The 16863-nt window shown below is 38.6% G+C and overlaps 2 protein-coding genes across 2 annotated transcripts in view; one reads left to right on the top strand and one right to left on the bottom strand.

The window, feature by feature from the left end:
• The window catches only part of LOC119190460 (dynein heavy chain 2, axonemal-like), a 34994-nt gene extending 26387 nt beyond the window's left edge, over positions 1-8607 (top strand). Inside the window, 2 exon segments of the mRNA XM_037442428.1 lie at positions 7788-7921; positions 8516-8607. Of these exon segments, the coding sequence (XP_037298325.1) occupies positions 7788-7921; positions 8516-8607 (226 nt within the window).
• Positions 8608-8842: 235 nt separating this feature from the next.
• On the bottom strand, positions 8843-15253 carry LOC115444707 (titin). Its single transcript, XM_037442427.1, has 5 exons — positions 15211-15253; positions 12871-14339; positions 11370-12724; positions 9401-10920; positions 8843-9200 (listed from the first exon to the last, which is right to left on the bottom strand). Exons 2-5 carry the CDS (start codon positions 14008-14010, stop codon positions 9049-9051), a joined length of 4167 nt encoding a protein of 1388 aa, XP_037298324.1. The 5' UTR covers positions 14011-14339; positions 15211-15253; the 3' UTR covers positions 8843-9048.
• Between the last annotated feature and the right edge of the window lie 1610 nt (positions 15254-16863).

The following is a 16863-nucleotide window of genomic DNA, read 5'->3' as shown; positions in this document are numbered from 1 at the left end:
ATTAGGCATTAAGTCCGCCCCATTGTAGTATAAAAAGTGTGTAAATAAATTAATTTTTTTGTTAGGTTTGGGCACATAATACAGGTAACCCCAGAGATTTGAGGGTAATCAGCGGGTCACACTAACTTCTGATGTGTTTTATGATCGCATTAATTGAATAATAGACAATGCGTAGGTGTCTACCGACTAGTCGGGATACTTTACCAATGACATTTGAATCTGCAGTGTTTGTTAGTCCCACATTAATTTGGATAATGGGCGTTTTAGATATTAACCTCAGCATGCCCCTAGCATAACACGATAGTGAGGTACTTATTAAAGTTTTTACGATAAAATCTCCCTGTGGAATCTTAATTGCCATAGAGATTTTTGCTAGTATTAATTATTAAAGGTTTTCCTTATTTATACGTATAGGAATGTGTCATGATTTGTTCACTTCTAGGTTTTTCTTGTCTCCGAGTCGTGATGTTTGTACTCGTGCATGTTTTGCCAGCACGGTGGTAGTCGGGCATCCGCCTCCAAAGCTCTAACGTTCATGCCGTGAACATGCTCTGTCGCCCAGCAAGATCGGCACCATGACCGTAACGTTGCGATGCGGCACCGGCAAAACAGCCGTCACCAGGATCTTATACTCGTTGGATATCACCTTGCTGTGTTGCACGGTGCGCTCTAGCTCCAGTGTTGGCACGGTGACTGCCATCTCGGCTTTGCTGCGCGGCCGCACCTCCGCAGTCTCCACCATGCAGTTTTTAATCTTCTCTCGGTTTGCAGTCCTTCCGCCGTCCGCTGTATATATAGTACATCTGACCAGCTCCGCTCTTAAACATTTCACGTGTACGGTGCTATCGTTAGTTATCATCAATTTGAGGTGAGCTCTGTCTCCCGGTATTATATAAGGTGTCGCTATCTCGCCTTTCAAATATACCTCTTGTTTCCCGAAAGACATCGGCTTGAATAATTTGTGGTCCGCACCAAAAACAGTTGGTGTGTCTAATAATGTAGCGTCCAAGTGGTTGCGTACAGTTATTTCCGCTTTGAAACTCTTAGTGGCGTTGAAAACGGCGTCTTTCTTGAACTCCAACAGTATCTTGTAACACACGTGGCCCGTCCGCGTCTTGAAGGACGGTGGGATGATCTTTGGCAGCGTGAAGAGAAACCTGTGCTCGTATGCGCCTGCTGGGAGTGTTCGCGTCCTGTGCGTGGGGTTCAGCAGACTCACTTCTTCACAGACGTGGGATTCTTTTCCCGTGTAGTTGTAGGTTTCGTTGTCGGTGTCGCTCTCGGACCAGTGACACCATGATTCACCTCTGAGCGCGAGTATGATGTCCTTGTACTCTTTAGGCTGGTCCAGGGCGTACTTGACGACGCCGGTGACGGGCCCACCGGCTCTGTGCACGCCGTCGAACGGCCTGTCGATCAATATTTGACACAACACGCCCATCATTGGAAGCAAAACAAAACTGAATCTGTTTGGCAAAACGAGACTAGTTCGCGAGTAATCGGGGCTCTACCTATGAGTAATGTGTAAGGCATCATACACGCGAGCATTAAAATAAACGTGCGCCAACGCGCCTTTTCATCGCGTTGCATCCACGCTCGTCAAAGGATTTTTTAAATAACAAATTTATTTGTATCTTGTTACGCATATGATATTAATTGAGATTGCAATTTTAGCAGTAAACCTCAGAATTATGTGTTAGGATCTCGCCTTAGGTGCTGTAAACGAAGTCAAAAAAGTTGACACAAATACTGATTTCGGAGTGTAAATTCAAAGTGCTTAAAAGAGTTCTTGCATTAACACAGAAGATACCTAGCAGTAGGCCAAACGTTTAAAATATCGCGCAGTAACACACAGCCAAAACGCTTGTCAAAACCTTGCCTTGCGTAGTACAAAAAAGACAAACATATGATTTCGTATTGTGTGCGAGCGAGACAAGGCACATAACTGATTAATGGAGGCAGTGTTGGCGGGGAACGCCGCGACGGAGGAAGCTTTGACTAGTCAATGGGTCATTAGGTGTATATGTAAGGAAATACCGGGGAATTTCACGTGGCAAATGAACAAAGGTAATTTTTTAGAGTTCCTACATCATATAGGAACCCTTAGGTTCACATTGTTGTTCGTCTGTCTCTCACTCTCTCTCTCACTCTCTGTCTGTCTGTCGTGATCTTTTGCTCAGGAACGCGTACTGGTACCAAGTTGGAACACAATATATAAAATAATCGAGTATATGTATGATCTTTTTTAGCTGCGAAAAATGTATCTTGTAAGTCAACGTGATTAAAATATATTATGAACTTTTATGTCGTATGTTTTCGCGTGTTATACTATTCATCATGGGAATCAAAACCTCTAGATACTTCCTGTTGACTTACAATCATGAATTTTGGTAAGAAGCAATGTCTTAGCACATGTAAAGCAAAAATCTGAGGTAGGAAAAATTTTATATTTTAATATCTATGATATGCCAATTCTTGTACAAATACAATCTGCACTAGTCCGGTTTTAATAATACTTTGAATTATTACCTGGCCAGAAAAATAGAAAACCGGCTAGATGACGACGCCACTTTTGCTTTTCCATTTTAAATTTGTCGTAGTCTATACAATAAATTAGTTCCATATTTTATTATAACATGTCGCTATGTTTTTTCCTGGTCAGATAGATTTAACATATTTTTTGTATACAACTAGAAAACGTGCCATACTGTTCGCCAGATGGTAAGTGTCACCGCCGCCACATACAGTAATAGTACCATCGGAAATTAGATTTACATTGTAAATCACTCTTCACCTACAGACAGAGGTTCTTTTTATATGCGAGCACGGCAAAGTGACTCAACTGCACTTGATGGTAAGTGGAGTGGGGTACGATAGAATGTCGACTGAGGAGTGATCTTCGACAGTCGACACAATTATGCGGCCTATTGAGAACCGGATATACACAGGCTGATCCCGGAACGCGACTTACGTGGGCCACTATGACGGGTTTTAACACCTTGTGTACGGTGGTCGCTATCTGGACTGATATAAAACATATCCTACCAACAGCAAAAACATATTGCTAATGCCAATATTCAACAACGCTACTAGAAAGTAAACAAACGTCCCCGCCAATTGAACCCGCGCCCCGCACTCCGGCCAGTTTATCGCTGGCGCCACAAAGGTTGTCGCGATACGTCACAGCGAGTTCTATGTGGAAAATGCAAACTTGTTTGTGTGCCTAGTGCCCATCATTTATGGAGTAAATGTACGAAACATCTGTATATAACTATTTCCAAGGCCAACAAATGTTCCTACATTTTCTAGTCCTGTAGTTTTCTAGTAATGGATAATAATCTGTAATGTACTGGGAACGGTTTTGTATTTGCCTTCATTGTTGCCTTCCTTCTTTGGTATTACGCGTGCAACAGACTATTATACCTATAGGATTTGTGTCACGACTATTTCTCGCCTAAATATAGCTACGTTTGAAGTTTACGAGCAATATGTCTCCGCCTCGTTTTTGCTATTATTTTTGTAACAGGCACAGCAATATACATAAAATTAAAACAAAAACTATCTAAAAACACTTTTGTGTTATACAAATGATAGAGAATTATTTATTGAATAATATTTTTTTATCTAGTTAGTTGTTTCAAAATGTATGTATTTTATTGTGATGTATGTTTTCCGACTGTGACAACAACCTCACTGCCCCTGGCAGTTAATAATTAGTTATAAAAACACATAAGGTAAGTACCTAGGCATATTTTGTATTACTGTTTAGTCAGGAAAAATGTACTCTGGGACCATCACCCATTTCAAAGCAACCCTACTTGCACAAAAGCCTTGATTTTGAAAGCATCCTTTTTTACTACGTAATTATTAACTTATTAATTTGCTTTTCTTTGTTTTAAAGTTTTTATTATCTTCAATGCATGCGTATGGTTTAGCAATTTTATGCTTATGTGTCACGTTTGGAATGCAAACGATATAAGCATAATCATGAGTTTCCTTATGTCATACATACCTAAATGTTAGGAAATCGTTCCTCTTTATTAATAATTAATTCGTACTTAGTTTAATTACAGCACAAGAAAAAACCTTTTAACAATACAATAAAGTTTATAATCGCTAAATTTCTTTGTACAAATGTTTTTATACAGTTAAATGACGAGATTTACAAGCCTTTCCCCAGATGGCTGGCGCCCCGCGACTAGTCACGGCTGCCCATAAACAGCTGTCACATCTAGAACTTTGAATTGCAAATTGTTGCATTGTGTTTGTCATACTGAGACATAGAATGCTGTTTCTCATAAAGCCCTCCGGCAGTCAGTCTTTGGACTTGCTCTTAAATTAGAACCATATAGCTCTTTCGGTTGATATTTCCTAACATTCCTGTATCCTCATCAACTTTACTGGCGCAGTCTCCCTCTCGCCGATGAGGATTGGCACCACAGTGGTGATGTTGCAGTAGGGCATCGGCAGCCTCACAGTCACCAGGATCTTGTACTCACTGCTTATCACCTTGCTGTACTGCACGCTTCTGTGCTCTTCCAATATCGGAACGCTAATGTTGACGCTGGTCGTGTGTCGAGACGGTACTTTCGCTGTCTCTGTCGTACAATCTTTTATTTTATGCGTTTCAATTGTTTTAGAGCCGCAATTGGATGTGTAGATTATGGTGCTGATTAGTTCCGCACGTATGCCCTTGATTCTTACAATCGATTCGTTCGTTATCATTAATTTCAATTCCACCTTTTCCCCCGGCTTTATGTACGGTTTTGGAATCTCCGCTTTTAAACTCATCTTCTGTTTGCCGGTTGAGAGCTTGAGCAGCCTCTTGGTGGCCCGGATCGCTATTGGAATGTCTGGTATCAGAGGATCCAAGTAATTGTGCACTATCACCTCCGCTTCGACGAATCTCCTCAAAACATTAAACTTGCCTATTCTCCTGACCTCCAATGTTATTCGGTACGTGACGTTGCCATTTTGCCCGCTGAACGACGGCGGGATGGTTTTCGGCAGCGTGAAAAGGAACTTATCCTCGTAAGATCCAGCGGGCAGGATTTGCACGCTGTCGTCTTTCTGGTTGAGCAGGCTCATGGCTTGAAAAACATGGTTTTCTGTCCCCAAGTACGTAGTGCATGCGTCATCCGTTACCCACGAGCACCACGATTCGCCTTTAAAGGACAGCGTGATATCTTCAAACTCTGTCGGCTGATCCATCGCATATTTGACGACGCCAGAGACGATCCCGCCTGCATGATGCACACCATCCTCATTGGGTTTGTCTACTACTATTTGACACACGAATACCATAGTTGGTCGCACACTGCAACGTATATTCAAAACAAGTTGCGAAAATAAATACGACTGAATAATATCGCGCAGAGTAAAGGGCTATTCACACGCGTCACGACAGGCGGGGATGTGAGCGGCCGAGACCGCGCGCGTGTACGTCGCGTGCCTCCGCTCGCCGGCTACTGGCGTTTGCGATTGTCAATATTGGCACCATAATCGATGGCATTTGCGACAAATGCTAATTACGCAATATCTTGAATGACGATATATAAATCACTATTATTATGCTTCGTGTACGTCTTTGTTGTATCTGCACGTCGTCTCGTGCGCATGCGTGTCTACCCCGTCACGTTGCTGAGAGAATACACTTAATGAATAAGCGTAGATAGGGCATTCAATATAACAAACATTATTTAATTCGTAAGCGAGACAAATATACGGTTTTATTCGGAAAGTGAGCGAGATGGCAACAGTAGGCGTAGAAACACTAGCTGGGGAATTTTGTTTGGCTGTAAACGCTTGGTATTGCACCCGGTCAGCGATTGACTAGGCAGAGCGCCACAGAATTATATATTATGTACATATAGATACGTTATCAGCAACTTGTTTACTCGGCAATATGATTTAATACCTAAATCCGCGAGTGTTATATTTCTTTGAAATTATTTCTTTACTTGTTTTTAGTTCGATAAAATAATATGATATTGCAATTTTTCTAGGCAGTTTGTTTTGATACACAATTTTATACAGTAATTACTGTTTAGATTGTGAAGTATTGCCTTCTTGATTTATGAGCAGTGTAGTTACTGTTAAAATCGAGAGAAACTGGGTCTAATTTTTAGGGCGATTAATTCAAAAGCGTCTACTTCATTTTAGAGGGATATAAAGTTTACTAAATTTAAATACATATTCAGCTATCCTTCTGGAGATACATGAGCGTGAGCCTATATTCTTATTGAAACGGTAGTCATGTGACCGTTGATAGTTGACGAGTATTGAAATACCTTACGTGGTCCTTCTGAAGTAGCGTGAAGGAGTCTTAGTAGGACGACATGATTATTCCGAGTGGCATGAGGTAGCCATCTGTTGCAATAAGATATTAACCCGGCGAGCGTGTGGTGAAAAAATGTAACAAGGAGTATGAGGCAGGGTATGACATACCCCTTAAAAAAATTGGCTATAAAACTTGTTTCTGAAGAAGTATTATACTATTTATTTTTTGGTATAATAAGACAATACCATCATAACGCATTGGAAATAAAACAATCGCGCCATTTTAATTTTATTTTTTTAGCTCGATGGAAATAAGTCACTTTGAATTTCAAACAAACACTTTCAGTCTCTTAAAAACTAAAAGGAACTAAAGTAAAACCAGTTTTATGATAAAAAAAACTTAATCGTATGATAGAATATAAAATAATTTTCTTTATAAACTAAAAAAAATCACAAAAAAATTTAGGAACATCTTAGGGACTGGAGATAAAATCTGTGCAGTTTTTGCAAAAAAACGTTGCATGCTCCACACTAATAGCCTTTCCTCAGCTTGTTCATGAGTATTTTGTCTTATGATTATTTTTGTTGGGGTAATCTCTACATCTAATAAAATGACCAGGAACATTTTGAGTCGATGAAAGTGATTCGTTGATCTGGGAAGAAATTCTCTGACGTATATAAATCGGAATATATATTTTTTGTCATTTCACATCTTCAGGTGTTCGTATACTAAAGCCAAGCCTAAGTTACGGATGAAATCGGTCCATTTAGTGTCCTTGCCCTAATTTTCACGAAACATAGGACCCCTGGGGGCCGGTGGGCCCCTCTCAGGGGATCCGCAAGTAAAACAAAAGTTAAAAGAAAAACTATAAAGTGCACGCTTTTGCACTCTTGTATATCTAAAAATAAATACAGAAGTAAACTGCTAGTAAAAACAAATTTAAGAATCCAACTGAACAACATCAACCCAAACATTACGACTTTGGTCGCAAAAAAGGTCGCATAAGGTGGCATTAGCGGTCCGCACTAAATAAAAGTTTGCGAAACCCTGTTCTAGTAAGTACATCTTCTATCATGGACCGAAGTTGAATTTTTCTATTTTCAACATCCATTTTCTATTAAAATCTACAATTAAACAAAGAAAATAAGTTAAAATAGCAGAAAAAGCAATTTTAGTTTTTGTCACACCAGCTATGAGGCGGGGTATCACGTACCCGAACTCAGTTTGCAAACGTGTAACTCGAATGCAGGTTGCCGCGACACTGTAATCACCCCACTATTACCTTCCGCAACCCTGTAACTCCAGCTACTCAGAGACTATAAGTTTGAAAGTCAGGCACAAAAAATATACGCCAGTAATTAACATGGGGGGTATGACATACCCCGCCACATGCTCGCCGGGTTAAGAACGGCATCGCGTTTACCATCAGGTGTAGTGCAGTCACTTTGCCGTTCCAGAAATTAAAAGAAAATACTTTCGTTAAATAATATAAATCTTTGCATCACAGTGGTCAATATTTAGAGGGTGCTAGCTGGTTCAAGAAGGAAGGCTACCTCCAGGAGCCGTTGCCGATGCAGCTGGTGTACCCCCTCACGCCCATACACTTCAAACCGATCAGGGCCACCGGCAAGCGTTTAAAGAGTTAGTATCAAAACTAGACAGATTTGATATGACTGAGGATAATTACATGGAATTATTGCTGGGTTTATATTGCCTTTGAAAACATTAATCAGTGGGTTTTAGATTAAAAACAATTACTATAATTCTACTATAATCAATATACTATAAATATGTAATTTACTACAAGGGGAAGGTTTGTCCATAATATCCGAAAAAAGGTTCTTTCCTCCCGAGACGTGGAATGTCCGAGTGGATATAACAGCGTAGGTACATATGCGCATCTCAGTAAGAGATATAAATAAATTCGATCAATCCACCAAAGAATTATAGCAGTTGAATGTTCATCTTGAATCGAGAACTTCGTAGATTGTTGATACATAGCGATATATCTTGGTTTAAAGGTCATGGCAAGGGGTTTTCTCCAGTAGTTAATCATCAAGCTAGCTGACACATTGTGCGCATTAATGATAGTAAGACAATTCCTAATGTTTGGTAATAATTTTCTGCTGACCGGTACTTGTGGATAAGAATCGATTGCTAAAGGCGATTAACAACTTATGACCAAGAAGCAAGTTTGTTCCACAATTATTCACTGTGTATATTGTTATGTGTCAGATCGTTACATCTGCCCGTGTTACTACTACCCGATGCGCAAGGGGAGCGTTCGTGGTCGCAGTGGACCTTCCCTCCGGCAAGGAGACCTCTGACTTCTGGGTCAAGAGGGGCACCGCGCTTCTCTGCACCCTCGCTACTTAGTTATGAAGTGTAGTCAATTAGTTATACAATAAATTAGTCATAACAATGTGTTTGTATTATTGTAGTGTTTTTGTTTTGTTACTATAAGTACTTACCTTTTAAAGCATCGATTGATAAAGGATTATTGGATTAGAGTACAGTAAAATACGATATTTTTTATGATAACTCGTTAGACAGAAAAACAAATTTATACCAAACATTTTACTTGGTGTTTCGATTGGCTTTAGAGATAAATCTAGATTACATTCGCAGGTGTTTTTTTGTCAAGTATAAACGTGCAAGTCGCTCGCTGGATAGAAGTGTATGCTAACTGAACAAGGCTGCAATTATCACATTTCTTCTTTTTTTTACTATAATAAAGATAGAGTTTAGGTTCCAATAAAAATAAAGTCTTATAATGTCGGCCACCCACGCAGCTGGTCCAGGCTGATGAAGACTGGCTTGCTGTTGATGTCGCAGGAGCAGTAGCATCTGCCGCTGTTGGACCCGTCGCTCACTACAAGGGTTTTATAGTTCACCTCCGTTTCGATCGCTTGTTGTACGCCTGGAATTATTTTTATTAAAATTTTGTTAATTATGGTTCACACTAGTTCGAAGATGTGGTTGTATTGGATAAAAGAATACGCTGAAAATATTTTGACTTATTATTTTTGCTCGCGATTCCGCCCGCGGCTCCCCGTTGCAAGGATAAAAGTAACAGGTTATATTAATAAGTAAAATTGATTAAAAAAAAAATGGTCTTACCATGTATGCTACTACTTCGAGAGAGGTCGTAACGTCCTCGCCTCTCAGAGTAACTATCCCTCTCACTCCAACTGTTAGACCTAGTAATTTGTGCAGTATCTTCACTATTTTGGGATTGTAGGACTTCATCGCCGTTGGTTGAATATGGTTTCTTAGAATTTGGGTGCTTACGAGTAACTATAGGTTGCTCTTCATCTGTTTTATGTTTAGATTGATTATCATTGGATTTCATTAAAGATTGGTCTAGTTTATCTTGTTTCGCATTAATAGCAGGCTTATCAACATTAGGTATTGCTCTAGGTAGTGGTTCTAGATTAGGTTTTTGCGTGGTTGCAACTTGATCAGGCTTTGGTGCGAACTTAGGCACGTCTTGATTTGGTTGCCTTGATTGTTTATTTTCAGTAGAATCGGTTGGTTTAGCTTTCTCAGGTACTACTGCAAGGTTAGGTTCTTGATCAGGTTTGGTTGGAGGCTTCATTGTGTTAGGTTTAATGATGTTAGTTTTTACTACTTCTTGGTGAGGCTGCTTCATTGGCTCCTTTTGAGCAGATTCTGCCTTACATTTATTTTGATCAGGTATTTCAGTAGTTTTAGGTTCTTGAACAGGTTCATTCGTAGGCTCATCTGACGGTTCAGTCGCAGGTTTAATTGTAACATAATCTTGATCTGGCTGCTTACTAGACTTGTCTTGTATGGATTGCAATATGGGTTTACCTTGTATGGTTGCAGGTTTATTTTGGCCAGTTGTGGTAATAGCCACTTTATCTGGATTATCTTGTTTAGGTTCAGATGCAAGTTTGTCTGTATAAGGTGTGGCTGGTGTTCTCTTGTCACCAATGTTTATTGCTGGTGTATCTTGGTCGGACATAGGTTTATGACTACTAGGTTTGCTTTTATTACACGTAGATTCAGTTTGGTCAGGTTTGATTACAGATATATCTTCGGGAGCCTTAGTTGTATTTTCATTTAGGTTAAGTTTATTTATGTTATCCTTATCATTGTCAGATTTAATTAAGGGCTTATTTATGGACGAAGGTTTATCTTGGTTAGCTTTCTGTAGGGTTTCACTTAGATGAGGTTTATCCTTTTGGGATTTAGTGTATACCAGTTGAATTGTAGGAATAGTTTCATGCGAATTCAATATAGGAATATTTTGTTTTGGTATAACTAAAGGCCTATCTTCATTAGTTTTAGGTTCCAGTTTAGTTGTTTCATCGCTCTTAGGTAATCTTGTAAGTTTATCTTGGTGAGGTAAGATACTACTCTCATCTTGACCAGGTTTGTATGCAGGATTGTTCGCGTCAACTTTAGTGTCAGTCTTGCCTTGATCAGATTTCGTTACGGGTTTTTCATGATCAGGTAAAGTTTCAAGTTTTATTTGATTAGGATGACTATTACCATTATCGTTTTTAGGTATGCTAGTAGACTTATCTTGATTAGATTGTGGTGTAGATTCATCAGTGCTCACATTAGGCGATGTCGTATCTTGTGTGGGTTTAGTTATTTTTCTTGATGGAATTCTGTCGGTTTATCTTGGTCGGATTGTACTGAAATTTTATCTTGCTGAGATTTATTGAAACTATCTGTTTGTTGAATTGTTGCCTCAGTTTGACTAGGCAATGATTTTAGTACATCTTGAACTTGTTCTTTTGTTTCTTGTTCGTTCTTTGTTTGCTTATGATCGGATTGTTTTGTTGATTCTTGACTATGCAATGCTGATGTAATGTCTCTTTGCTCATGCTTAGTCCACTCACTCTCTTGATAGGTATGTGATGAATCTTTTGTGTGAGGTGTTTGATTCTGGAAACCTTCGTTGTCTTTGTTATGTGGCTCTGGCTGAGGGTACTTAGATTGATTTGCTTGATATTGGTCTAGTTGCAGATCATCTGGACTGGATAATTTAGGTTTACTCCTATGTAGTGTTGTAGAGGACAGATTTTGTACCGGCTGTCGTAGGAGCTTATCTTGCCCTGGCTGGTTTAGAAGCTTATTTTGTCCTGGATGAAGTTGGGATTTATCTTGATCTGGCTCGTATAGAGGTTTACTTGGTCTTGACTGTGGCTGGGTATTATCTTGTTCCAGGTGGTTCAGGGGCTCATCTTGTACTGGCCCTGTTTGTAGCATAGGCTTATCTTGATCCGGTTGTAAAAGTGGTTTATCTTGGGCTGGTTGGGGCAAGGGTTTATCTTGTTCTGTCTGTGTCAGCGTCTTGTTTTGTTCCGGTTGTAAAAGTGGTTTATCTTGGGCTGGTTGGGGCAAGGGCTCATCTTGTTCTGTCTGTGTCAGCGGCTTGTTTTGTTCCGATTGTAGAAGCGGTTTATCTTGTCCTGATTGGGGCAAGGGCTGATCTTGTTCCGGTTGTGGCGAGGATTCATCTTGTTCCGGTTGTGGAAGTTGTTTATCTAGTGGTTGTGGCATGGTCTCATCTTGTCCTATTTGTACCAGCGGCTTGTTTTGTTCCAGTTGTGGAAGTGGTTCATCTTGTTCTGGTTGTGGCAACTGCTCATCTTGTGCTGTCTGTGTCAGCGGCTTGTTTTGTTCCAGTTGTGCAAGTGGTTTATCTTGTCCTGATTGGGGCAAAGGCTGATCTTGTTCCGGTTGTGGCGAGGACTCATCTTGTTCCGGTTGTGGAAGTGGTTTATTTTGTCCTGATAGGGGCAAGGGCTCATCTTGTCCTGGTTGTGGCGAGGACTCATCTTGTTCCGGTTGTGTAAGTTGTTTATCTTGTCCTGATTGGGGCAAGGCCTCATCTTGTTCTGTCTGTGTCAGCGGCTTGTTTTCTTCCGATTGTAGAAGTGGTTTATCTTGTCCTGGTTGGGGCAAGGGTTCATCTTGTTCTGTCTGCGTCAGCGTCTTGTTTTGTTCCGGTTGTAAAAGTGGTTTATCTTGGGCTGGTTGGGGCAAGGGCTCATCTTGTTCTGTCTGTGTCAGCGGCTTGTTTTGTTCCGATTGTAGAAGTGGTTTATCTTGTCCTGATTGGGGCAAGGGTTCATCTTGTTCTGTCTGTGTCAGCGTCTTGTTTTGTTCCGGTTGTAAAAGTGGTTTATTTTGGGCTGGTTGGGGCAAGGGCTCATCTTGTTTTGTCTGTGTCAGTGGCTTGTTTTGTTCCGGTTGTGGAAGAAGTCCATTGTTCTTCGGTCGTGAAGGTGGCTGATCTTGATCAAATTCTGTAGTAGTCCGATCTGTGTTGCTTTGTGTTGTAGTTTGATCTTGAGCCGGTTTCTCTTGTAATGACTGATCTTCATCCTGCGATATCGTATTATTTTCGTCAGCATTTTTATTGGTTTTCTTATAATCTTTCCATGAATCACTTTCTTTATTTATCTGTGATTGTTTAATTAGTGTGATCGTTTGCTTGTGTTTAGGACGAGGTCCTAAAGGTTTACTTTGAGATTGTGGTGCAAATTCATTCTGCTTTGTTAATATAGAAGGTTTATCATCTTCTGCTTGCGAGAAAGGTGGATTTCGACTGAAGTCTGCGTAGGATTGATCCTCATCTGGCAATGTAGGAGGTTTATGTTGATTTGGTAGTAAAGCAGGTGATCATCACTTGGTTGTAGTGGTGTTTGATTTTGTCTTAGCTTGTTTTGCATAGGTGGTAAAGATGAATTTCGAGTCTGTTTTACAGGGGTTACGTCTTGATCCGATTTTGTTAGTGAAGGATTTTGTACTGGCTGTAAAGGGATGTGATGACCTCGATGTGATTGAAAAGATTTATGTGAATTTATTTGATCATCTTGCGGAGATGGTTGCTGTACGACAGATTCGATGTGTGGTTTTTCTTCATTTGGCTTTATTGCTGGTTCATCTTGACTTGTTAAATGTATTAGTTCCCCAGGATCAGTGGTATCATCGTCAATATACGCATCTTCGTTTCTCCAAAACTCCTCTTCTTCCTCTTCTTCTTCTAAATCATATGAATATTCTAATCGATTACTTTTTTTGTTAGATATAAAGTCGTCTTTAGTTACATTCTCTTCAGCCTTGATATTATCTACAATAACAGATTCTTGTTCAAATTGATTTTCGACGTTCCAATTCTTTGTATTAGATTCTGATACGTTATCATTTGTTACAGATGATTTACTTCGATAGGCGGTCGTATCTTGTTTATCATTTATTTGGCGGCTATGTTGTTTGACCCAATCTTGTTCTGTTTGTGATTGTTGGTTTATGTAAGACTCTTGTCGGCTTTGTTGTGATGAAGCCGAAGTTTGTTTTTGCGATTGTTTATTGAATTCGTCTGTAGAAGTTATTGACGATTCATTGGATTCTTTATGGCTCGAAACTTGCTGATTTTGGCGCTGCGGAACATTCCGAATATCTTTATGATTTGACGATGTCTCTTGATTGGTTTCTTTCTGTATGTTTGATGCATTTATAGACAAAGATAATTCTTTGTTATCTATATCAACCTGAGTTTTAATAAGTGAATTTTCTTTGCTCAAGGCTTTGTTATTCTGCTCACTAAGTTCTTGATTGGTTGATTTATTATTTGATGTTTTATCGTTAAGTTCCTTATTTGATTGTTTTGAAAATTTAACGCCCATGGAAAAGTCGTTACTTAGTTGGTTTTCATGCAGCAAGTTTTTAAGTTCTTGATCTAACATATCTTTTTGGGTCTCCTGTTCATTTTTCAATAATTTATGTACATCGGTATTCTCATGGCTTTGCTGTAATTGACTTAAAAATTTGAAGTCTTCATTGTTGTTAGCTATCCCGTGATTGATTAGCGTCTTAAGCTCATTTCTTCGATTTGGTAGATTACGTCCATTATGCTTCTGATTTATTTGGGGTTCGTCTATATTGGGAGCATAATTTTTGAAACTCTTCTTTATCGCTGAATCACGGAAAAATGCGTCCGGATCTACGTACGAACTCTTCGCTACCGGACTTTGGAAAAGGTTTGTACGTAGAAGGCTCTTGTGGTCACCGTGATCTGGAAGAATAATTTGTTTGTAATTTTTTCTGCATAATGAACTAGAATAATTATAGTACGCAGATAAATGGGCTAATTTTGGAATATATTTGGATGTTGTTTTCTTATTATTTATCAAATTTGTTTTTGTTTATTAGAAAAACACTAAAGTTGTTTGGGTTTGGATCCTTGGCACGTTATTACATACCTCGAATGAATAACTGTATACAGTAGTTACATAGGTACAATATATTGAACGCTTTATGAGGAACAATTAATGTTTTAATATTATATATGCGCAATATCCTGTGATACATACATGTAAATATTTGAACAATTCATAACGTTACATAGGAGTACAACAGCTATGCAAACAATTGTAATCAATACCTACACATTATAAAATATTTAAGTGTTCGCAATGTTAAAATAACTCGATTTTTCTTCAATAAATTTTAATTAATGGGATTATTTGTTGTTTTTTTAACTGAGTCATCTGAATTCAGCAAAAAAAAAACATAACTGTTTTTGTTAATTTCAGCCTATGTGATGGTCTTTTCGCTGAATTTCCTATTTAATATGTCGGGATCGCACAAAAAAAATATTTTTTGATCAGTGTAATCTTCCTCGGCGCCTTCACTGACAGTCACTTCAATAATTTCATTTGGGAAAGAAACTTTTTGGACGATATCGCCAATTAAGGCTGGTAAAAATTAAAGTAAAAACACACCCCGTTATATTTTTATTATGAAATTTATAAGTTATAATATTTTGATTGATGATGATTATGTTAGCATGCCTATTATACATACTGTATGTTTCTGTAAAGTGCAACGCAGCAAATACCTACGTGCCTTAATAACTTTTTTAATAAAAGTGAACATTTACTCACGCGACTCGAAGATTTGAGAGTTGACTTGCGACAATTGCACCTGGAAAGAAAAATCTGTTAGTATTATATGTGTTAGCGTATCTAGGGTTTTCAGAGGGTACCTATTATAACTTCGAAACAACTTGATTTTAAATCAGTTGTTTCATTCGATGCTGAGTCAATGGAATTTGTTCCATGACGCACGAAATTAAACAATTGCGATGCGTCTCTAGCCTCTACATCGACCTCAAACGAAAATATAGCGATCAAAATAATCCATAAACTGTACGATGAAACTTTGTACTGATTACTCCATTGCTGTGATCGAATAGGACATATAATTCAGAATCATTGAAAGAGTAAATTTGCTATATACAACTACAACTAATCAAACTACTTTTGAAAGTCTATTTCTTGCGTTTATTATTAGTTATTTATTATTATTATTTATTTATTATCATAGCTCCATTACGTGCGCTTGAGCACTTGCTATATACTCCTGTCAGTCTTTGAGGATATATACCAAACATATTATAATTAACATCTGTCTAGTAAATATAAATAAATTGAGTACAAATTTTTCCCCATTTCGATATTCAATAAAACAATACTTGGAATTACCATAATCAAAATATAAATTAACCGAATGACGAGAGAAACAGATTGCTCGCTCGATGATACCTAAACACCCAACAACATGCTCGTAATGTAACGACCAGAATCAACCATATTTATACTCTTTGACTTAGATGATAAGGCGTAGCGAATTTTGTCTGCAATGTACACTCAGCTAAATAAGTAGCTGGATGAATTCAAAACCTCAAAACTGATTTTGTGGTTGACTACTTCACTGCGGAAGGTAATCATGTCACTTGTTACTTGGCGATGATTGTATACAAGCGATAGTACGTACTCTAGCAGAGTTTTATAGCCTGGCAAGGAAAATAAAATACCTCGCCATATTGTGGTAAAATATGGAACTAATTTCTTGTACTGATTTTTTTTACTTTAAAACTAGAAGGCAAAAGTGGCGCCTCCACGGCAGATTTTTGTTTTCCGGGTCAAGCTTTAAGCAAAACTATCTTGTATAACCAATAGATCTAGAAATAACAATTAAAAATTTTACTGCATTACACTATGGTCTCTAAAATGATAATCTAACTCCTGGTAATGCAGACCATGTTATGAAAAGGAAAACCATGTCATTCTTATAATAATTCGTTATTAATACACCAAGAATTACCACAATAATTGGAGATGGTGTGGTGCGAACAATAATTGTCAAACACTTGTACAATATTTGTATAGGAACAATAGTTTGTATATTCGATACGTTTACTTAATCACTTACGTCGCATGTGGAATTTCAAAATTACTTTGTGTAAATTTGCTGGTGGTACGATATATTTTATATCCGCCCGTATAGCGACCACCGTACAACAAGATGTTAAAACCCGCCATGGTGGATCACGTAAATGTGTCGCGTTCTGGGATCAGCCTGTGTATATTCGGTTCCGATGCTGGCATAATAGGCTACCGGACTCATTTTGGTTCTTTACTATTATCGAATATTTACATAATATAAATTATAACACAGAAGGAATTATTAAAATCCGGTAAAAATCAACAAGTTATAAGACTTAGAATTTCGGTGGAAGGGTAATAAACAAGAAA

The sequence above is a fragment of the Manduca sexta genome, chromosome 24 (assembly GCF_014839805.1).
Source record: "Manduca sexta isolate Smith_Timp_Sample1 chromosome 24, JHU_Msex_v1.0, whole genome shotgun sequence".
Lineage (NCBI taxonomy): Eukaryota > Metazoa > Arthropoda > Insecta > Lepidoptera > Sphingidae > Manduca > Manduca sexta.
This window is presented reverse-complemented; position numbering and strand designations above follow the sequence as displayed.

Excerpts from the sequence above, each read along its gene's own strand:
- LOC115444707 (XM_037442427.1), bottom strand. The coding sequence starts at position 14,010 with ATGTTAGATCAAGAACTTAAAAACTTGCTGCATGAAAACCAACTAAGT. Across the intron at positions 10,921-11,369 it reads AAGCTTCTAAACCAGCCAGG|AATTCCATCAAGAAAAATAA; the intron begins GCAAGATAAGCT and ends ATAAACCGACAG. Across the intron at positions 9,201-9,400 it reads TCGAAGTAGTAGCATACATG|GCGTACAACAAGCGATCGAA; the intron begins GTAAGACCATTT and ends AAATAATTCCAG.